The sequence below is a fragment of the Muscardinus avellanarius genome, assembly GCF_963383645.1.
Source record: "Muscardinus avellanarius genome assembly, chromosome: 2".
Classification (NCBI taxonomy): domain Eukaryota; kingdom Metazoa; phylum Chordata; class Mammalia; order Rodentia; family Gliridae; genus Muscardinus; species Muscardinus avellanarius.
Genome location: NC_137787.1, coordinates 64,992,926 through 65,018,134, shown reverse-complemented (window position 1 = coordinate 65,018,134; position 25,209 = coordinate 64,992,926). Strand labels below are relative to the sequence as shown.

At 35.4% G+C, this 25,209-nt stretch overlaps 1 protein-coding gene across 1 annotated transcript in view; it reads right to left on the bottom strand.

The window, feature by feature from the left end:
• TLK1 (tousled like kinase 1) overlaps positions 1–25,209 on the bottom strand; it is a gene marked incomplete at both ends in the record, with an annotated part of 144,283 nt that overhangs the window by 14,285 nt on the left and 104,789 nt on the right. The window contains 2 exons of the mRNA XM_080689060.1: positions 3,048–3,145; positions 18,150–18,216. Coding sequence (XP_080545186.1) covers positions 3,048–3,145; positions 18,150–18,216 — 165 coding nt within the window. The remainder of the gene's footprint in view (positions 1–3,047; positions 3,146–18,149; positions 18,217–25,209) is intronic.

Below are 25,209 nucleotides of genomic sequence, written 5' to 3'. Positions count from 1 at the left end.
CATCTATATCTTCTACAATAAAGTTCCATTCTTATATTCTATTTTGTTTCAGTTACTCTACTATTAATTTGAAATTCCATTCAATAATTTTTTTTTCATTCTTTACCTCTCTACATGCAGGACTATCACCTATCTTAAAACTTTGGTGCTTATAAAGCTTAACTTTTACAGATGAATACTGAGGTTCAATGACCAATTATAACACTTTCATATAATGACTTAACAATTACTATATTGATATGAAATTCCTTACCTATTTGTTCTTCAGAAATTACTTCTCTTGGAAAAAAATTTTATACTACTGACATGATTAAAATAATTATATTTAAAATTATCCCTTGTCCATGTTTAAATTTTACTGCCTTGGATTTCTATAAAATAAAATTTAACCACTAATATAAAAAGCAAGTATTTAGCCAGGTGTGATGGCATGGCATATACCTGTAACTCCATTAACTTTGGAAACCGAGATAAGATTACAAGTACAAGGTCAGCCTCAGCAACTTAGTGAAAATACTTAGCAACTTAGTGAGACTGTTTCCAAATAAAAAATAAAAAGTACCAGGGGAGCCAGGCGTGGTGGCACACACTTGTAATCCCAGCATTTGGGAGGCTGAAACAAGAGGATCATGATTCACGGACAGCCTCAGCTTCTTACTGAGGCCCTCTGCAACTCAGTGAGACCCTGTTTCCAAATAAAGAATAAAAGATAGGGCTGGGGATGAAGTTCGGAGGCAGAATGTTCCTAGATTCCATCCCCAGTACTGGAAAAAAAAAAAAAAAAGTGCCAGGGGTGTAGCTCAGAGAAAGAATGTGTTGGGTTCAATCCTCAGTACATCATCATCATCATCATCATCATAATAATAATAAAAATAACAACCTATTTTTAAAAACTTGTACCAAAATTCACTCATGTTATCATTACCATTTAACATTTATTGTAACTGTTATTACACACTTATATATATTAATTCATTTTGATCTCAACCAGTTTATAAAATAGGCCCTGCTTCTATATCTATTTTATATAGACAAGAGAAGGTAAGTAACTTACTTAAGGTTAATAGCTAATAATTCATGGCTGAACATAGCAAAAAAACCTAGTTCCAAAATGCACATTTTCAAAATTAAAAATAAATTGACAATAGCAGGTACAAATATACTGTATTTTTTATTCAAAAATAAACTGAACATAGGTTTGATAATTTTAGCTTTTTTTGAAAAACTTGCTAAGAAAAGATATTTCTGCTTCCTTTAAAGACACATTATAAATTTGTAATAGCTCATTGTGTGTGTGTGTGTGTGTGTGTGTGTGTGTGTGTGTGTGTGTGTATGTGTATGAAACACAGGGGCATTTGACCTCTGAGCTACACCCCCTGCCTGATTTTTTTTTTTTTTGATGGTACTGGGGGTGGAACCTAGAGGCTTTCTACCTCTGGGCTATACTCCCAGACCTTTTCTATATTTTATTTGGAAACAGGGTCTCACTAAGTTGCTGAAAGCCTCCTGCCCTGGTTTTTATTCTTTGTTTTGAAACAGGGTCTCACTAAGTTGCAGAGCGCCTCACTAAGTAGCTGAGGCTTTCTGTGAACCGCGATCCTCCTGTCTCAGCCTCCCGAATGCTGGTATTACAAGCATGAGCCACCATGCCCAACTAACTTACTTCATTCTAATCAACCTAAGTTGTATCCATAAAGTTTGAACCTAATTTTCCAGTTTTTTTTTAAATCGAAGTCTTAGGGACTGAAATCAAGGGCACTCTACCACTGAACTACATCCCCAGCACTTTGAGACTGGTCTCACTAAGTGGCCAAATGTAGCCTGAAACTTGGGATTCTTCTACCATAGCTTCCCAAATAGCAGGGATTATAGGTCACCACACACCGTTTAGAATAGTTCATTTTAAATTAGTTTACTTGCCTGCTTTATTAGAATTTTAATCTGACAGAATTTAGGTTGTTTTAAAGCTATATTATTTCAGTCAGCTCACACAGTGGAATGATGTGTGTGTGTGTGTATGTATGTATGTATATATGTATGTATGTGTATATATGTGATCACAAATAGGCCTTTTTCTATTCATTCATATTTTAAAACAGAAATTGGTTACTTCCAATTATGATATTCATATTGTCATGATGTTTTAACTTACATCACTAGTTTTAAAGAAGTATAAACAAACATCCTTCCTTTTTTTACGTCAATTAAATCTAAATAGTGCCTTGTTTAATTTCTACTTCTAGCTTCTTCAAGAAGCTTCCACAAACCCATACGTATTTTCTTTTCTTTTGATTCCTTTAACATGTACTGTCCACAGCACTCATTTTAATAACTAGGGATTAAGAACAGAGACTGTAACTTTGTTCTTTTCCATTTCCTCCATAATTCTTGCATAATTCTGGATACATAGCAAAGTAGAATACCTCTAGTTAAGATAAGCTTTCCTCCACTGCTATAACATTAACTTTAGTATTCAATCAACAAATTTTTATTAAATGTCTACCACATGCCAGGCAATGGTCTAGGTTCTGGTGATATAAGAACACTAAAATCCATTATTTTCATGAAGCTTACAGTCTAGCAGAGGGAGAAAGATAAAAACTGAAAAACAAAAACGGAATTCCAAAGATTGATAAATACTATGAAAAATAAAACAAAGTAACAATACTGGAAGAAAATGAAGTCAGGTGGGGACAATTATCTGAGATAAAAGAAAGCCTAATGAGCATCTGGAGTGAAATAAAAAATAAGCCACTCAGATATTTAGAGGAAGAAAATTTCAGGTAGAGAAAAGGGCAAACACAAAAGCCTTGAAAGGTGAATGTGCATGACATGTCCAAAGAGGTCAGCAGGTCATGACAGGTTAAGTAAGAGGAGGATGACAGAGACAGATGGTGAGGTGTCCAAGAACCAGATCATACAAGGCCTTCAGTGCCATGGGAGGACTTTATGATGAGATGACTGACAAGGAAACGTGCTAATGCTCTCCATAGGGAAGGGGGATCATATGTATCATCTACAACTGTAAAATAAAGATAATGACTTACTGTGAATTATCTTCATTATTTATTCTTTTGAGCTCCCGTATGTGAAGATTTCTGACTCTTTCCAAACGTTCAAGTTCTGCCTGGATTTCTGCCTCTTCCTGAAAATGAAGAGAGGGGACTATAACAAGCTCAATTTATTTGTGATATAAAAAAGCTATTTTTGTCCATGTATCAATTTTTCATAGGGATGGGAAAAAGAGTGTATTATAAAGTACCACTGAGTAAAAGACTAACATGTTTTTTTTCAATGCCTGAAAGACAGAATGAGATAAGGCAAAAACCTATTTCAAGAAACCATCTTCCACATAGAAATCTATACCTAATGAGGGTTTTATTCTGTACTACAGGAAATCTATTTTTATAATGTCTATACTGAAAACAACTACAAGGTAGTCTGATGCTGATTTAGAACACAAGATGAGAAGAAATTTTTATTTCTGGTTCATCCAAATCTTAATTTAAGAGGAAAAAATTTACCAATACAAAAAAAAAAAAGATTTTATAATAATTGAAAGAAGAAGAAAGGAAGACAGAACCACCGAGTATTCCAAAACCTTACAACATCTGGAATACAAAAGCACTCACACAATCTGGGCACTCACTTTGGATAAATCACACTAAAATCCTAAAAAGATGGTAAATGTGTTAAAATATACAATTTTTATAAAAAATATTAAACTATACACCAAAACAAACATATCTTGTCACTTTCTCTCTCCCACACACACTTTCTCAAATTGAATATGTTAAAAAGCATATGAACATGCCAAATTTTAGTGGAAATTTCTAGAAATGTTCAATTTTCAACTATTTAAAAAAATATTTATGAGTAAATATGTAAATAGATTACTCTCGCATAATATACATTCATTACAATTATAAATCTAGACTAAGTGGAACAAAGGTATTTCAGGATACAAATGTAAATATTTCTCTTTCACTACCTCCTTTTCTTAATCTTACTGGTTTATCTTTTAATATAAAAAAATCTAGACGGGCGTAGGAGTGCACACTTGTAATCTCAGCATTCGGGATCACAGTTCGCAGACAGCCTCAGCTACTTAGTGAGGCCCTCTGCAACTTAGTGAGACCCTGTTTCAAAATAAAGAATAAAAAATAGGGCAGGGGGTGTAGCTCGGAGGTTGAATGCCCCTGGGTTCCATCCCCAGACCCGCAAAAACAAAACAAAACACTTTTACATCAAAAAACGAATAATCCTGAAATTTACTTTGAAAATATGTATCATTTCATTCAAAAGTAGACAACAGATGTATAGAGTATTATACCTATACCTAAGAGTTAAACTGAAATAAGTATTTTAAGAATTATGAAAAAAACAAATTAGATTGTGTGTGTGTGTGTGTGTGTGTGTGTGTGTGTGTGTGTGTGTTACTGATTATGGAACCCAGGGGCATTGTATCCCTGAGCTACATCCCCAGCCCTATTTCAACCCTGGCCCTTTTTTTAATTCTTTGAGACAACATCTCACTGAGTTGCAACATCTCACTAAATAGCAGAGGCTGGCCACGAACCTGTGATTAACCTGTCTCAGCCTCTCAAGTACTGGGATTACAAGTGTGCACCACCACGCTCAGCTTTACTTTTTGTGTATGTGTGTATGTGTAGTACTGGGGATGGAACTCAGGGGCATTCTACCTTTGAACTATACCCTAACCCTATTTTTTATTCTTTATTTTGAAACAGGGTCTCACTGAATTGCAAAAGGCCTTACTAAGTAGCTGAGGCTGTCCGCGAACCTGGATCCTCCTGTCTCAGCCTTCCAAATGCTGGGATTATACATGTGCACTACCATGCCTGGCTTTTATTTTTATTGTTTTTAAACAGAATTCAACCACTCCTTACAGTTATTTAATTTGAATTAGGCATCAGATGACAAATGAAAAATTTCAAGATAAATTTGAATGAAGAGGAAGTTTAAATAAAGAGATTTTTCTAAATTAGACTGTCTTGATTTAACTGACATTTCCTCATTTAATAGCTTCAGTCACAAATATTTATTTATTTATTTATTTATTTATTTATTTATTTATTTATTTATTTTGCAGGTCTGGGGATGGAACCCAGAGGCATCTGACCTCCGAGCTACATTCCGTGCCCTATTTTTTATTCTTTATTTTGAAACAGGGTCTCACTAAGTTGCAGAGAGCAGCACTAAGTAGCTGAGGCTGACTGTGAACTGTGATCCTCCAGTCTCAGCCTCCTGAATGCTGGGATTACAAGCGTGCGCCACTATGCCCGGCTCAATATTTATTTTCTTAATGAAGAAAAAATTTAACATGATATACTAAGATATTTGATAATCAAAGATTCATTATAAGAACAGGTAATGAGTTTAAAAACTTTGAAACAATAAACTCAAAAACACAGCTTAGTTGTCTTAATTTAGTCATATAATATAGAATAAGAAAATGACCATATAGGTATGCTGAAGAATATGGAAAAATTTCAACTAAAGAATCTAGAAATTGGAGCTGAGCGTGGTCATGGTGCACGCTTGTAACCCTAGTACTTGGGAGGCCGAAACAGAAGTAATACAGGTTTGTGACCAGCCTTAAAAACTTAGTGAGGCCCTCCGCAACTTAATGAGCCCCTGTCTTGATATAAAGAATAAAAAAAAAAAAAAAAAAAAAAGGCTGAGGATGTAGCTTGGAAGTAGGATGCCCCTGAGTTTAATCCCCAGTACCACAAAAAAAGGTAAAATTTTCTCTTCATATGACTAACATTTGGTAGGCTGGAAAAATTTTAAATAATCTGATAAAACAGCATAAAGTCTATTAGAATACAAGCTAAAATATTTCTTTTATTTGAAGTTACAGCACAGGGATACTATTTCAACAATAAAATAACAAGTTAAATTTTCTGAGTCACAAATATATAATCACAATATTCAATTAGATTGTTGATGCACATAATTACAAGTTTTATAATATATAGATGTCTATAGAATAGTAATCAGTACCACAAAATACTTATTTAAAAAAGTAAAAATAGATTTTGTCAGTAAGATTTTCCTCTCCATAAAACAATAAAAACAGGTTCCAGAAAATCATACAAAATAAAAGTACAGACAAGCCAAGCTTCATTCAGTTTGAATTATTACATTTCCTGGAGGGAAAACCCAAAATGTCAGGAAAAAACAGGAAAAATGATGTATTCTAGGTATTTGGGAGGAATCATAACTAAGTCTTACATACACAGACATAAATCCACCATAATCATTGAAATAGATTTCTATCTTCCATCTTGTAACTTAGTAACAATATTTTAGATCTTAAAAGAGTAACATACGTTTGGAGGAAATATAATTCTGTAATCTAAGTAACATCTCTCAAATCCCACTGGGAAAAGGTGTATATGTACACACACACACACACACACACACACACACACACACACAGAGTTATGGACTGAATATCTGTGTTCCCCTTAAATTTATATACTGAAGCCCTAATCTCCCAACATGATGGAATTTGGAGTTAGGGCTTTTAGCCCTAGTCAGGGTTAGATTAGGACATGTGGGTGAGCCCCTGTGATGGAATTAGTGGCTTTGTGAAAAGAAATTCCCTCCTCCACCCAGGAACACAGAGAAACGGCCATGAAAACAAACCACCAGAAACCAAACCCTACTAGACCTTGATCTTGGACTTCTAGAACTTCAAAGATCTATTTGCTATACTCTTTTCTTTTTTTGTGTGGCACCAAAGATTGAACCTATGGGCATTCTACCTCCAAGCTTTACCCCCAGCCCTATTTTATTTTTATTTAGAAACAGGGTCCCTCTAGGTTGATAAGAGTCTCACTACTGGCTTAGGCTGTCCTCAAACCTTTGATCCTGTCTCAGGCTCCAAAATCCTGGGATTACAAGTGCATGCCACCACTCTTAGCTAGGCTATACTCTTTTTGCTTTAGACTGAATTAACCTCTGGGGCATCCTCTGAATTAGTCATTTTAAAGGAGTTAAGAGAAGTTAAAGATGACCTGGATTCACAACTAATTCATTATAAAATGGAATTCTCAAACTCACAGCAAAACTAGGCCAGATTAGTAAAATAAGAGAGAGAGCGCCCATTCAGCTCAACTGTGTTTAGTAAGAATACTTAATTTCAATCCTGGATTTATCTCCTATTTGAACAACTAATTAAACTAGAGAAAATCTAGAAGAAACAGAGACAGATAACATCTCCAGAAATGAATGGGTGTCTACAGGTAATTACAATGTGATGAGGACATGAATAAGAATAGATTGTATTAAAAACAAGTATGAGCTAGGTATGGTGGTGCATGCCTGTAATCCCAGTATTTGGGAGGCTGAGATAGGAGGATCGTGTAGGTTTGAAGCCAGCCTCAGCTACTTAGTGAGGGGCCCTTTGCAACTCAGTGAGACCATTTCAAAATAAAGAAGAAAAAATAGGGCTGGAGGTGTTGCTCGGAGGTAGAATGCCCCTAGGTTCCATCCCTAGTACTGAGAAAAGAAAAAAAAAAAAAAAAAAAAAAAAAAAGGAATGTGTGGACAATGAAGCCATGAAGTTTAAAGCTTTTTACATGCATTTTCACATGTAAATCCAATGTTTCCCTCCCCAAATTAAACACAGGTATCTAAAGTTATTTAGCAAAACTTAAATGCACATTACATTTTATCCCCACCAAACAACTTAATTTCCAAAAATTGACTTTACAAAGCTAGCAGGTATTTTGTTTTTGCAGTGCTGTGGAATCAAACCTAGGGCCTTGGACATGATAGACAAGCACTCTACCACTGGGCTACACCCCTACAACCCAGGGGAGGCGGAAATATCTATAATTTTTTTTTTTTTCAGAACTGGGGATGGAGTCCAGGGGCATTCTACCTATGGGCTACACCCCCAGCTCTATTTTTTGTTCTTCATTTTTTTATCTATTCAACAGAATTACAACAACAGTACTGGTTTAAGAAAACTAATTCAGAATGAGATTTTTTAAAGTTTAACACTAAATTCACTTTAGTAACATGAAAACTATTAATCTCTTAAAAGTTAACCATTTTTTAATTTTAAAGAATTTTAAGAATTTATTAGGATAAGTCTCCAAAGATTTAGAATAGTAGAAAAAGTAGTATAATAGAGTCCATACATATTCTTATATAGTTTATTATGACCATATGGCTGTTCTTTTCCTTTCTATACCTCTAATAATTTCCATAACAGGATTATTTAGAAGGAAACCACACAATCTTATCACGTCATCTATAACTACTTCAGAATATATTTCCAAAAGGTAAAACTTTTTTTTATATAAGCATAACCACTACACCATTTTGACACCTAAACATCAATAATTATTTACAATGGCATTAATACCTAATCATTTCTCAAATTTCTCAAATTATGTCACAAAATTATTTCTCTGGGATACAAATAAAAACATCTCTATATTAATTTGGTTAATATATTCTAAATTTTTCTTTTAAAGAAGAGTAATTTTATCTAATACGCTTATTTGTCTTTTTATTTTTTGCTATCCTAGGGATCAGACTGAGCCTTGAGTATGCTAGGCAAGTGCGCAACCATTGAACTACATCCTTGTCCCTTATAAGCTTTTATACTAGAATATAATGAAAAGAGCAGCACAAACTGTTTATGTAATGAACAAATGTTCAATAAATAGAACATTAAATTAGAAGCCCCTTTAATATGTCTTCCAATTACTATTACCTACAATGATTCAGAAGAATAGTGTCATGGATTCTAACATCATAGATTACTTGAATTTTAAGTTTTATGTAAATGGAATCATGTAGTAAATACTATTTTACATCTAGCTTTAGTGATGCCCCACTTTAAGAATATTTAACACTAGCCAGGCATGGTGGTACACGCTTGTAATCCCAGCATTTAGGAAGCTGAGACAGGAGGGTCGCAGTTCACTGCAGCATCTGCTACTTAGTGAGGCCCTCTGCAACTTATGAGACCTTGTTTCAAAATGAAGAATAAAAAAAAAAGGGGGCCTGGGGTTGTTGTAGCTTGGAGGTAGAATGCCCCTGGGTTCCATCACCAGTACTCTGATAATACAAACGCTGGGAGGGTATAAAACCATCATGTGTCAAGATCTGAACCATTCTTGCCAGGTTTGGGGGTTCTGTAGAGAAGTTTCTACTACCACATCTGAATGCCATAGCTCAGGAAAATGGTGTCATCATTCCTCTTAGCGTAGAATAAATTTGAAAAGATGTGTAAGGAACCAGGGTGCATCCCAGTCTCCCGGGCCGCCGTCCAGGCCGGCGCAGCAGAGCTCCACCCCACAGCGGGGCCCATCAAGCGCCCACTGCCTGCCCCAAAGTTAACCATTTCTAAGTCCTCAAAAAATTGCTTTTCATGAACTATTTATCACCAGGAAAGTGAAAGGTGAAACTGACAAAAAAAAACACTATGAAAAACAAATGAAAAGGGCAGTGCAGAAAAAAGGAGGAAAATATCAATTTACTTCAAATTTATCCTCATTATATGTCACTAGATTGTATGTTTTCCCAAATTCAAAATACAGATACTGGAGATAAAACCAAGGGAAATATGAGCCAACCAACAGCTTTCAAAAACCATCTATATAATGCAGGTCTGAATTTATCTTGGTATAAAAGTACTGCCCCGTAACCATATTTTTACTTGAGGATGATTGTATAGATTCAGGAGAGGAATAGTCAAGGAAGAGAAGAGACAAAAGTTATGAAATTCTGGGGTGTTTTATTTCCTAAGTATATAGATGTACCCTCTATTCTCATCCCCAATCCACCCATAATGGTCATCACTGATGGGAAAATACTATGTCTGCCTCGGTTGTATTTAGGTAGCTTAGATTAGCATACCTGCCTTACAAACTTTACTACTAATGTTTATTTTCTCTTAAAATACACACATACATTGAAACACTTTACTGGGAATGATTGTTAAATAGATTTTGATTCTCTAATTTTCTCCCTTTTATTTAAGCAAAGCAAAACCTAAACCCAAAAGCAAATAAATGTAAGAATTCTAATGATTGAGAAATTTTAAACATTTAGCCTGCTATATTTTGGGGGTGACATTACGTTAAACACTAACCAAGGTGCTGACACCAAGCAGGTATAATGCCTGCATAATACAGTATATTATAGTACCTTCTCCTCAGCTTTCTGATTGTTTTTAACCTTCTTCAGGATGCTAGTGGATTACATCAATTTTTATGGTATGACATGATTTCACCTTCCAACCAATAATAAAAAACCTCATCTTCCACATTCTCACTCTGCATGTGCATATAAATGGCATGAATATATGGTTATGATGGGAAGGGCTGATGACCAAAAAACTTTTCTTTTTTGTGAAACACTAATCTTTAGACTGAATTACAAACTTGAGTTATTTTAAACTATAAGTTGCTGGGTGTGGTGGCGCATGCTTGTAATCCCTGCGCTTGGGAGGCAGAGACAGGAGGATTGTGCTGGTTCGGAGCCAGCCTTGCTGGTTTAAGAGACCCTGTTTCCACATAAAAAGTAAAAAAAAAAAAAAAAAAAAAGGTCTGGGAGTGTGGCCCGTGGGAGTATATCCCGGAGGTAGAAGGGCTTCCAGGAACCCCAGTACCACAAAAAAAAAAATAAATAAATAAAATAAACTATAAGTTATAGGAAATATGACTTCTAAGAATCTTTCCAAAAATATTTTTATTTTATTGCTTATATAACTGGATTAATACTAAACACTAGAGAAATTAAATATCTTTAACTCTAAATTTTCACTTGAGTAACTGAACATCATTACCAAGGTGCCTGATTATAAATGTGGAAAATCAAAGCCAGGAATATCTGTAGGGACCTATTTGAAAAACAGGTGAACTATAAACTGAGAGTTTCCATCTATACCTAATTCCATTACCTCTCAACACAATCATCTTTTAGAGAAACAGAAGTAAGGACAAAATGTTAATGAAGAATTTCAAAACTCTTCTCAGCTCCTTTCTTGCCCACATACCCCAAGAAGTCAGGAACCTCAAAACATTCTTCACAGGCTCAACTGTGACTTTTTTAAGCATAGTGCATATCCTCTAGAATTCCACTGAAAACTACTGCTAACACAAGTTTCTACTTGTTAGCTTTGAGAGAATGATTCTCAAAAAGATTTCTCTGGGTCATGGCCATAAACAGAGAGGTGAAACAGATTTAAAGAGTTAGCTTTTTAGTTATTAGCCCATTATGTTCATTCAAACCTAAAGTGACAAGAAATGTCACACACATGAATTCTGCTCATTCTACAAGGTTTGCTAAACCAGATGACTATGGTATTCTAAAAAAAGATAAATCAAAGGGGGATATTAAACTTCAAGAATACTTGGGGGTCAATTCACCTAAAACCAATGCCCTGTTTTCTCCACTGTTCAAAGGGCTTGTAGACAATCCACTGTCTTCCATTTCAACTAGTTGCATGGTCCACTGTGAAGGAGTGAGAAAAGAGCTGTGTACTTGTTCTTGACCTGTAAAGATTTCATCATGGAAGATTAATACTGATGCTGCTGCTGCCTGTTACTGGTTGTTTCTCTTTGCAGGTGCCAATATCGGTCAGAGAACAGGATTTCTGTGGCAGAGTTGTTGCTACACTGTTATCTCTTCAGAACGGAGGCACAAGGAGAGATGAATGCCACATCGCAAGGAGCAAAGGAAAGAGAGAGAAAGAAATGGTGTCAGGTGGCATGTTGGATGTGATTTTTGTTTTAGTAGAGATTGAGATGACTGTAAATTGTTTAGCTGATTCCTTCCGTCTGGCAAAGATACATTTGTGTTGGTGCTGAAGATTCTTGACTAATCCTGTTTCAATCACAAATTGGTTATGTTTTTCCAATAAAACTTTTGGCATTTATATTTAGGGTTTATAACTCAAATAAACATACTCTCATACAGACACACCAAAACACACACTTTAAGGTCCATCCTTACTGTACTATTTAATATTTGATAAAATGTTAAAACTATTCATATGCATTTTCTCCAAGTAAAGAAATACTTAAAATAAAAAAGATGACAAAATTTGAAAACTAAAAAATAAAAAACATATATCTATGTACTCTTCATACCACAACCTTGAGTAAAAAGCAGTGTTATTATACCTATAACTAAAAATTCTATTTCCTCATCAGCTTACTAATTATAATTAGTAATTTATATATTTTATAAAGTATTATGACAATAGAGAGACTATTACAAGGAACTTGTTTTTCATTTATGTGTTTAGTAGCAATCCCCGAAAATATATCCACATGGTTGACTTCAACTCCTGCATTATATAAACAACCTAGTAGATTTCTCAAATCACAAAGAGAGTTTTCCCATAACTAGAATTTATCACAGACTATTATTAAAATAGGATCAACTGGCATATGGTTAGTTTCCTTAAACCCCCAGATTCTGCATGGGGCAGATACATAAAATGGGCTTGTTAGTAACTTTGACTTAATGAAAAAACTTTTTTTTGTTGTTTTTTGGTGGTACTGAAGATGGAACCCTTCTACCTTCGGGCTACACTCCAGACCTATTTATATTTTATTTAGAAAGAGGGTCTCTTAAACCAGCGAGGCTGGCTTTGAACCTGCGCGTTCCTCCTGTCTCCGCCTCCCAAGAGCAGGGATTACAAGTGTGTGCCACCACGCCCGGCACAGAAAAGTTACTTTTTGAAATATTTTTAGGAATAATTTGTATAGTTTCCATATATGGCATTATATAGGCCTATTTTGTTCTATGAAATATTTTTAAATTAAAAAATTAATTTAGAGAGTGCATTTTTAAACAAAAAGTACTGACTTCTCAAAATAAACTTATAATGAAAAATCAGTGTTACCTAATAATAATTATTCTAGGCAATAGAAGCCCTTCTACCTCCGGGCTACACTCCCAGACCTATTTTTATACTTTTTTAAAAATTTGAAAACAGGGTAGAACTTGCGCAATCCTCCTGTCTCCGTCTCCCAAGCACGGGGATTACAAGCATGCATCACCACACCCGGCATGAACCTAATTTTCAAGGAAGGGAATATATGAGAGAAAATGAAAACGTGTGAATAATTAAATAAAACTTCTCTATAAAAAAATGAAATACCATGTCTTCAAAAATTTGAAGCTGGGCATGGTGGCGCACACTTGTAATCCCAGCATTCAGGAGGCTGAGACCGGAGGATCACGGTTCGCAGACAGCTTCAGCTACTAAACAAGGCCCTTTGCAACTGAGAGAGACCCTGTTTCGAAATTAGAAAGAATTAAAAAAAATAATAAGCCGCACGCAGGGGGGCAGGGGTGTGTGTTGCTCAGAGGTAGATTACCCCTGGGTTCCATCCTAGGTACCGGAAAAAAAAAAAAAAAAAAAAGAAGAAAAGAAAAAAATTGAAAAGCAAATATTCCCACCACTTAAAGACTTAAAGAGATATACATTGAAAGTTACAAGTAAATTAATTCTTCTGAGTACAAAGAATCAACTTGCTATTCAAGAGAGTTCTAGAAATAAAGCACTGAAATAGAAGTAAAAAAAAAGTTTAAGCTCTGGTTTCATTATTCACCAGCTGATAACTTTAGAAAAGCATATACAGAAGACCTTGGCATTCAAAAGATTAAAACTGATATCTACTAGAAAAAACAATTAGCTGGGTGGTGGCACACACTTTTAATCCCAGTGCTTGGGAGGCTGAGACAGGAGGTTCGCAGTTTGCAGACAGCCTCAGCTACTTATTGAGGCTCTCAGCAACTTAGTGAGACCCTGTTTCCAAATAAAATATAAAATAGGTCTGGGAGTAGAGCCTGGAGGTAGAAAAGCCCCTGGGTTCCACCCCCAGGAAAACACAAATACACACACACACACACACACACACACACACACACACACACACATTTAAAACTTCAAAATTGGTAAAAAGTAGCATGCAGTTTCTTGAAATGAGAATGTGAATCATGTCTGGAGTAGGCATAGTATAAAAATAAATCACTTATGAATGAGTGAGCAATGACTTATATAAACTAATAACAACCAAATATTGATATTTCAATATCTTCTTAATACAGTAGGAAAAGCACAATGCTATATAGTGATTTTTCCTAATCCCAGATGGCAAATCTAATAAGCCCTTAGATAAAGTTTACATTTACTCTGTGTGTGTGTGTGTGTGTGTGTGTGTGTGTGTAGGTTGGGTGTATTGGGGTTTGGACCCAGGGTGTTCTACCTGAGCTACAACCCCAACCCTATATATATATATTTTTTTTTGGTGGGTCTGGGGATGGAATCCAGAGGCATTCGACCTCCAAGCCACACACCCCGCCCTATTTTTTTTATTCTTTATTTTGAAACCAGGTCTCACTGAGTTGCAGAGGTCCTCACTAAGTAGCTGAGGCTGTCTGTGAACCGCGATCCTCCGGTCTCAGCCTCCCGAATGCTGGGATTGCAAGCATGTGCCACCACCACGCCCGGCTCCCAGCCCTATTTTTTATTCTTTATTTTGAAACAGGGTCTCACTGAGTTGCAAAGGGTCTCACTAAGTCACTGAGGTTGTTCACTAACTGCAATCCTCCTGTCTTCAGCCTCCCAAATGCTATGATTTCAAGCATCTGTCACCATACCTGGCTTATTTTTCTAACAACAGAGTAGCATAAAATATGAACTGAACGTTGGTTTTATTCAATGTAAATAAGCTTTTTCAAATTTCAGTTTACTTATTTGATTATTATTAGTATCATTATGAAATAAAATGCCTACCATAAATTATCCATCTCAAGAAAAAGTAAACACACCCTTCTATTCTCCTAAATTCATACTACATGAACTTCTTCAGTGAATATTTGTACTTCACTGCTAACAAATTTAATCTAAGAAATAATTCTGTTTAAAGTTAAGAATTTGCTGAGCGTGGTGGCACACGCTTATAATCCCCATGCTTATAATCCCCACGCTTATAATCCCCACAGGAAGATCACACAGGTTTGAAGCCAGCAGCTCTGGCTTAAGAGACCCTGTTTCCAAATAAAAATAATATAAAATAGGTCTGGGAGTATAGCCCGGAGGTAGAAAGGTTCCATCCCCAGTACCACCAAAAATAAATAAATAAATAAATAAATAAATAAATAAATAAATAAACAAAGTTAATTTATTAAAGAGAGAAAAAACAGTCAGTCAACTTTGCTAATACAAGAGAATGGCAGGTTCTAAAACTAAACCCTAAATTGACATATTACATGTTGTTGATTCCTCCTGTGTCTCAGTCTCCCAAGTACTGAGATTACAAACGTGTACCACCACACCTGGCTCAGAAAAACCTTATTTTTGATAACCTTTTTTAAACTGTGCTTTAGAATCCTATTTTAATACATGTAACTTACTGCTTGTTTTTTAATTGTACAGTTCAAAAATGCCTAGTAGTAAGCATACAACTGCTACTTTCTTTTTCTCTAAATTGACATTACTTGCTCAATTTTATTCTCTGCATGTACTGCTAGCAAATGCATTCATTCTTCTTACCCAAAATAATCTTTCAAAAGAAAATGTGAGTATTCAAAACATGAGGATATGTTTCAGCATTTTCCCAAAACATTCCATGACGGAGGTCAAAGACAAGTTACATTGCAAATTGGCTAAGAACATATAGTTAGAAACCTAAGACTGCTCAATAAATTTCAAAAGCACTGAAATAAAGCAGGAAAAAGATTATGGAAAGGACAATTATTAGAATGAATTCATATGTACAGTGTATAACTCAAACACTGCGAAAAAAGATATATAATGCAAAGGTTAGAACAGAGAGCAAGATATTCTATTAAGTTTTCAAATGTTTATATAATAGCTAGATGCTTAAGTATACTTCACATCAGAAAATAAAAGTATTTTAATAGAAACCAAGTATTTCCAAAGTACCAGAAAAGCTTTAAAATCAACCAACCAATCACCAGCCAACCAACTGTAAACAAAAACCCTCCTCTGAAGTTTTCAAAATTCTATTTTTATAATGCAAACAACGTAAAATTTAACTGCTTACAAACTTTGGATTTTATATAACAAATTTTTATAAAATAAGGTTTACATGTAAAACATCATCAGAACGAGTAATTCAAAATTTGCTATTTTATGTGAAAAAAAAAATTCTCCAGGCAAAGTTCTAACTATATACTTAGTAAAAGGATTAATATAACTAAGTATATACTCAATATCTCTTTATCACTAAAGGCTGGTTATAAAGTAAGTGGTCAATTTTATATGGGACATTAAGCATAGGCCCTTATACTTTTTTTTTTGGGGGGGGAAACTGGGGATGGAACTCAGGACCATTCTAACTCTAAGTTACAACCCCCACCTCATTTATTTTTTTATTCTTTATTTCAAAACAGGGTCTCAGTAAGTAGCTGAGGCTGGCTATGAACCTGCAATGCAATCTTCCTGTCTCAGCCTCCCAAATACTGGGATTACAAACATGCAACAACACATCTGGCTTTTTTATTTGGAGGGGGGGGGGCATGGAATTGAGGATTGAACCCAGAGGGCATTCAACCTTCAAACTACAAACTATACCCCTAGCCTTTTTTTTTTAATTAAGGGGTGGGGGGGAGGGAAACAATCTGGCTGGGTTGATGAGAGCCTCACTACTTGGTGAAGCTATCCTCAAACCTGTGATACTCCTGTCTCAGCCTCCCAAGTACTGGGATTATAAGCGTGCCCCATCAAGCCTGGCTTGAATTCATTATTAAAATAGATGGAAGTGAGCATGCAAACACATGTGATTCATTTTGTAGTAAAAGTCCCCTCTTCTCTCTTTTATAGTTCCATTTTACACTTCTGTTATGATTTTAGAACTATTATTACAGTTCTATAGCTTCATCTGCTGTCTATCTCAAAAGAGCAGGAAAAATAGTCATTAATTAGATGGTCTTTAAAAAGAAGACCAAAATAAGTTATTTTAAAATTCAATGTTCAAGTAATTTAGATTGAAGCTTTCTGAGCAGTGGCATAGGCACTATGGCAAAATAGACTCTGATGCAAATTATATATCATATATCCATATGTACACATAAACAGAGATATACATATGTAAAGTATTTATATATTCTTCCTATTCTCTATAATCAGATGGCAGTGGTCTCCAGCATATTGATAACATTCTTCAAACAAATTAGTATATAGTGTGATATCTGCTGCTACCAGAATGAATTTCCTTCTCCTACACCTCATCCCACCCCAAGGAAGATGACTTCATAGATACTGTCATCAATTAGTTTGATTCCATTCTACCTATACTTTAATCTATTACATTTTTAATAACTTGACAAACAGAAAGTAAAATAAAAAACTGGGTCAAAAAAAATGAACTGTTAAATCTATCAGTAACTTCATTTGGAGGAAAATCTACTCTTAATACTATTCTTAGTAATAGCATGAATTAAAATTAAGACTTATAAAAACATTAGACTCAATTTCTGAGTTTACAAACAAGTATAAAACTATGTTATAAAAATTTACTATAATACAGTAAGTTTTTGGATTTTATATAACAAATATTCATAAAATAAGGTAAACATATAAAACATCATCATCAGAAAGTAATTCAAATTTTGCTATTTTATGTGAAAAAATTAGAGTATTATGGATGGTTAGGCTCCTAAGTTTTTTATGCACACAATTTAATCAAAATGTTTAAGCAAGCATTTAAAATATTAAAATACAAGCCAAAAATTAAGTTTGCTACTTGTAATTATTATTTCAATTTATTATAAATGAATACAAACAATATATTTTACACTTTAGCTTAAAAATAAAACATTTTATATCCAAAAGTGGTACTTAAATGGGGTAATCTAAACATCCTGTTAGGTTTGGCCAAGAATCACTGCACTAGGGAGACGTTGTATATCAGTATCTCAGTACATTTAAAGTTACTCCAAAGTAAAGGAAAGTTATTTTAATATATTCAACATAAAGCATCACATTTTATCTTTTTTTTTTTAAGTTCTATATTTGGGATCTTTTAAATTTTGGCTTCTGAAATAGTCTTAGAACACAACTTTTCATAAACTGTGGCAACAAATTAAACTAAAAATCTAATATATGCTTCACATACCTTTTTGAGATGTCCTAGTCTAAGTTTGAAAATTTCTTCTTGTTCATGGTATTCTGCCAAAGTCAACCTGTCAAAAATGAGATTTCAATTCTATATTTTGAGATTAATATTACTGCTTATTACAACTAGCAAAATATGATAAAACTGAACAAGTGGAAATACTAAAATGAAGGCAACTTTGAGGCAAAATAAAAACATGTAGCCCCAAATCCTTTAAGATAGTGTTCAGAACACAATATTTATAGATGAAGCAGTTAATTCTACAACTACTTGATGACTACATCTACCGAGTCATGTTCTAGGATTTATATACAAAGGATATAGGGAAAACAAGATCCTTTCTCTTTATATTTTAGTTTGAGCTTCCACTCAAAGGTAAAAAGGTAGAAAAGAAACAATTCAACAACATTTTTTTAAAGTAACAGTAAATGTTATAAAGAAAACAAAAAAGGACAGCACTATAACCACAAACTATTACACTAATCTGTACTCTAAGATTGGAACTGCCTTGGCATATAAAATGTAAAAAATGATGAGCATCAGGTTATGAGTAGTGGGAGAAGCAAGTAGGGGGCCAGATTCATGTATGGACCTGTAGGCCAGGTAAAGAATTTCGATTTTACTCTAAGAGCAATGGGACATGACTTCAAACGGAGTCAGACTAGTCTGGATCCTGCTCTAGAAAAAAATGACATTTTCTCCTTGTCTACCCCGTATGTAAGGAGTAAATAAGCAAAATAAAGAAATGCTAAAACTATAATCAAAGCACCAATTCTTAAGTTCTTCTGCTGGGAAATTAAAGCCAGGGCTTCACACAAACCAGGCAAATGTTCTATCACTCATCTACATTCCCCAATCCTAGATTCTTAATAAATGCAAGACTTTAAATCTTTAAAATATAGGAAATAATGGTTATTTTACTATTAATCTATTATATAATTCTGAAACATAACCAGTTTAATAAGATGTAGAGACATTATGAGACATATACATTATAACATTTAAGAAAAATGACTGTATTCTGATAAGGGAGGAAAAAATCCCCACAGCAAACAACTTTCATTCCATACTTTAATTCTGAAAAAATTGGCTTTACCTCTCATATTTAAGCCTTGTTTGTTAGTTTACTTGCATATTCTGAGGGTGTGGTTCAGTTCCCTCAGCAACATTTAGTATAAATTCTATTTCCATATAGCTAGATGCTAATTAAATTTACTAATTCTAAAGAACAAACATTCAAAAGAAACAAGAAATTCACTAAAAAATCTAAAGAATAATACAACATTTTAAATTAAGTTTCTCTACATATTCTTAAGAGTAATAAAACTACTGGATTACAATGAATATAACAACACTTTATAGCTACCACAGTTGGTTATAGCAAATTTGGAGAATTAACTGTTGTGAGGTGCTGGAGATGGGGTAAGAGAAGGAAAAGAAGGAAAGGTAATACTAAAAGAAAATGAGGTATGAAAACAAAAATCAATCATCGTAATGAACTCAGTGCAGGAAAACTACAGGAATGCTGGAGAATAGCTTCTAGATTTGTATATAAGCCACACAAGTAGAAGCTGACCTATAGTGTAATTTTCTTTTTTTTTTCTTTTTTTTTTTTTTTGTGTGTGTGTGTGTGGTGCTGGGGATGGAACCCAGAGGCATTCTACACCAAGCCACACCCCCCAGCCATATTTTAAAAAATTATTTATTTTGAAACAGTGTCTTACTAAATTGCAGGGGGTCTCATTAAATAGTTGAGGCTGGCTGTGACCCTCCTCTCTCAGCCTCCCAAGTACGTACCACTACGCCTGGCTAATTTTCTAATCTTTTTTTTTTTTTTTGGTGGTACTGGGGTTCCTGGAAGCCCTTCTACCTTCGGGCTACACTCCCAGACCTATTTTATTTTTGGAAACAGGGTCTCTTAAGCCAGGGCGGCCGGCTTCGAACCTGTGCGATCCTCCTGTCTCCAGTGCAGGGATTACAAGCATGCACCACCACGCCTGGCTAATTTTCTAATCTTAAAGTGTGGTTTTAGGCCTATTAGTAGACCACAAAACGGGCTCAGAACTAATTTCTAAAACTATGGAAATATGCTTTGTTTCTGTATAAGAATAAAATACATTTCTCTATATGGATTTTACTGAGTTACAAAACAGCTAAAATTTGGTTTTCAAAACTAAAATTAGTATATGGCACATTCTCTGAAATCTTTATGCGGTACTGGAGACTGAACCCAGGGGCATTCTACCTCCATGCTACACCCCTAGCGCTATTTATTTGCTGTACTGGGGGTGGAACCCAGAGGCATTCTACCTCTGAGCAACACCCCCAGTCATATTTTTTATTCTTTTTTTGAAACAGGGTCTCACTGAGTTGCAATCCTCCTGCCTCAGCCTCCTAAATGCTGGGGTTAAAAGTGTGCACTGCCATGCCCGGCTCTCTTATTATTTATTTTTAAAAGAGGGTCTACGTTGTGGAGTGCCTCACTAAGTAGCTGAGGCTGGCTGCGAACCTGGGAATCCTCCTGTTTCACCCTCCCAAGTACTGGGATTACACCATGCCCAGCTCTCTCTGACACTTATGAAGCCATGTCCTACTAAGAAGTTTGGTTCTCATGAAGCACTGCAAAGCCCTTACACATACAGATGGTTGAAATCTCTGCAATTTTAGGGGAAGGAGATTTTGAGTTGGTATATTGCTGAATTTCTAGGGTAATAATTTTTACCATTTATAGTCATACATATCTAAAAAAATCTGAAGTTATAAACACTCTCCTTAAAAAAGGTTTACACATAAATAATTTTTGAGTTCACAGATACCCTAAGTATTCCTATTCTAAGGTCCCCTCTTACCAATTATAATGGAGACCTCAACATGGCAAAATAGCCTTTCTTATATTTGTCTACATCTCCCTCTTAGGAAGTACCTGAAGTATAGGAGCTTTTTAGATATCTCTATTGTCTAAAAAAATTCAGGCATGGTGGCTCACACTTGTAATCCCAATACTTGGGAGGCCGAGGCAGGAATATTGCAGGTTCATGGCCTGCCTCAGCTACTTAGTAAGGCCCTCTACAATTTAGTGAAACCTTGTTTCAAAATAAAAAGAATAAAGTATAAGGCTGGGGTGTGTGTGGCTTGGATGAAGAATGTTCCTGGGTTCAATCCTCAGTGTGTGTGTGTGTGTGTGTGTCTGTCACACACACACACACACACACACACACACACACACACACACACACCCTAATGCTAAAAAACAAACAAGTAACTCAGCAAGGTACAGGGGCAAACACCTGTAATCGCAGTACTAGGGAGGCTAAGACAGAAGGATCACAAGTTTGAGGACAGCCTCAGCACTTAGTAAGAGCTTGTTTTAAAATAAAATAGGGCTGGGGTAAAGCTCAGGGGTAGAATGCCCATGGGTTCAATCCCTAGTACAACAATGGTGGGAGGAATAAATATGGGCAATAGAACTGAACAGACACTTCTCAAAAGAAAAAATACAACTGGCCAATAAATTTATGAAAAACTGTTCAATATCATTAGCAATTATGGAAATGTAAATCAAAACTATACTGAAATTCCACCTGTTAGAGTAATAACAATCAAGAATGCAAACAATACAAAGTTGGGCGTGGAGGTACACAATTGTAATCCCAGCATTTGGGGAGGCTGAGACAAGAGGCTGAGACAAGAGGACTGCAGTTTGCCGACAGCCTCAGCTACTTATTTTGAAACTTAGACCCTGTTTCAAAATAAAGAATAAAAAATAGGGCTGAGAAGTAGCTTGGAGGTAGAATGCCCCTGGGTTCCAACCCAGTATGAGAGGAGGGAGGGAGGGAGGGAGGGAGGGAGGGAGGGAGGAAGAGAGAGAGAGAGAGAGAGAGAGAGAGAGAGAGAGAGAGAGAGAGAGAGAGAGAGAGAGATATGCCAGATAGGATGTGAGAAAATAGGAACTATTATACACTGTTGGTGGGATTGTACATTAGTACCACTGTAATGGAGATCAGTTTGGAGGATTCTCATAAAACTAGGAATGAAATCAACATATTACCTATACTTGGACGACTCCTTGGTATCTTTCCACAAAAGTCAGAATACCACAGTGATACATACATACATACATACATACATACATACATACATACATACATATATATATATATATATATATATATATCCCTTTATAGTAGCACAATTCACAATGGTCATATTATGAAACCAACCCAGGTGTCTGTAAGCAGATGAATGGATAACGAAAATATGGTATATGCACACAATGAAATTCTGATCAGCCAAAAGATAAAATTAGGTCATTTGCAGAAAAATGGAGAACACTACGCTAAGTTATTAGTCGGTCTCAAAAAATCAAGAGTAAAATGTTTCCTCTCATATGTCATTTGTGGAAGCTTGAGAGAAAAGAGAAAATATAAGAAACTCTAAATAACGAGGGAGAGATTTACAGAATAGAGAAGATGGGGGAGGAAATTAAGAAGAAGAAGGAGGGTTAAAAAGGATAGCTTAATAATTAAGGCAACATGTGAAGGTATTACTATCTCCTAACATGTGTGTGGGGGGACACATGGAGGGAAATACAGGGAAATCCGAGAACTTATATGTTATTACATTAAACCTCAGTATGCTCAGTATGCTGTATAATTACAATGCACTAAAAATAACAACAATAATTTTACTACATAGAATAAAAAAAGCTAAATAATGACACTTAACATTAAGGACTTTACCAATTATATTTTACTATACATTTTTAAAATGATTTTTTATTTTATTTATTTTTTTGGTACTAGGGGTGGAACCCAGGGGCCTTCTACCTCTGGACTATACCCCCAGACCTATTTTTATATTTTATTTGGAAACAGGGTCTCACTAAGTTGCTGAGAGCCTCACTAAGCTGCTGAGGCTGGCTTCAAACCTGTGATCCTCCTGTCTCAGCCTCCCAAGTACTAAGATTACAAGCATGTACCACCACGCCCAGCAAGGTGATTAAAAAAAAAAAAAAAGAAAAGAAATCTACCCTCCTAGTTGGGCATTATGACATATGCTAGTAATCCCAATACTTGGGAGGCTGAGTCAGGAGTATCCTAGGTTTGTAGCTAGCCTCAGTAACTTAGTGAGACCCTCAGCAATTTAATGAAATACAGCTTCAAAATAAAAAAATAAAGCTGGGGGTGTAGCTCAGAGGTAGAATGTCCCTGGTTTCAATCATTAGTACCACATTTAAAAAAAAATCTACCCTCTTAAGCAAGTCAGTTAGGTTACTTAGTAAAACATATTCACAAAAAAGTATATTGTAGTTGGAAGCATGCTAAAACTCCTAAATAAAGCTGTTTAGGGGGTTTATGTAAAACATCTATTTAAAAAATCAACATTATATTCCCTACACATAGACTTAACTCTTGATAATCTTCTATAGTGAGTTTGAATCAATGAGAATTTTATTTTTAACTTAAAAATGGTTTATAATAGTTTAATAGATATGAGGGATAACAGCATTAGAAACAGCAAGCAGAAATAATAGAAAACAGAAAACATTCATTTTAAGCAAATTTGATAATTCAATGTTTTATTTTATTTTATTTATTATTATTATTTTTTTGGTGGTACTAGGGTTCCTGGAAGCCCTTCTACCTCCGGGCTACACTCCCAGACCTATTTTTTACATTTTCATTTTGGAAACAGGGTCTCCTAAGTGAGCGCGTGCGGCTGGCTCCGAACCTGCGCGATCCTCCTGTCTCTGCCTCCCAAGCGCGGGGATTACAAGCGTGCGCCACCACGCCCGGCCGATATTCAATGTTTTAAAAGACATGTGTTTAAGCAGGAAATGAACCCAAAGCCTCAAAGTTAAATAATGCAAGCTAGAGTAGGCAGACAGTTAGAGGCACTGAAGAATAATAAAAAAAGAAAACCTTTGTTGAACATTTAGCCATGAACTATGCACTGAGGATCAGGTTTTTTAAATGGTACTGTGGGGATGAAGGAAAAAAAAAAAGAGCTTGCATTTAAAAAGCCTAAAACAGCTAAAAATAAAGGGAATTTCCTCAATGTTTATAAAGGTCATTTATAAAAACAGATTAACTGACATGAAACTTCATGGTGAAAATTTGAATGAATTCTCTCTAAAAACAGAAACAAGACAAGGATGTCCCTCCTCCTCCTCCCCCTCCCCCTCCCCCTCCTCCTCCTCTTCTTCTTCTTCTTCTTCTGGTGGTACTGGGGTTCCTGGAAGCCCTTCTACCTCCGGGTTACACTCCCGGGTATTTTATATTTTTTTATTTGGAAACAGGGTCTCTTAAGCCAACGCTGCTGGCCTCTAACCTGCGTGATCCTCCTGTCTCCGCCTCCCAAGCACGGGGATTACAAGCTGCGCCACCATGCCCAGCGAGAAGGATGTCCACTTTCAATATTGCTATTCAACACTGTATAAGAAGTTCTACCAGAACAGTTAGGTAAGGGAAAAAAAAATCAAAATGCATCCAAATTGTAAAGAAAGTAAAATGATTTATATCCTTAGATGACATGACTCCCTATATTAAAAAGAAGAACGCAAAACAAAAATCAGCCGGGTGTGGTGGTGCATGCTTGTAATCCCAGCATTCTGGAGGCTGAGACTGGAGGATCGTGGTTCACAGACAGCCTCAGCTACTTAGTGAGGCCCTCTGCAACTCAGTGAGACCTGGTTTCAAAATAAAGAATAAGAAATAGGGCAAGGGGTGTGTGTATCTCAGAGGTCAAATGTCCCTGGGTTCCATCCCCAGACCCGCAAAAACAAACAAACAACAAACAAAAAACAAACAAAAAAACCAAAGAATGCACAAGAATAAAATCCAAAACTAATAAATACAGCAAAAATGCAGGGTAGGGTATGAGACCAACGCACAATAATCAGCTGTACTTCTATACATCAAAAATGAACAACTCGAAAAAGATATTAAGAAAAACAACTAAATTTATAATAGCATTCAAATGAAATAATTAGGAATTAATTTAGCCCAGGAGGTGAAAGACATATATAGAAAACTACAAAGTACTGCTAAAGAAATTTAAA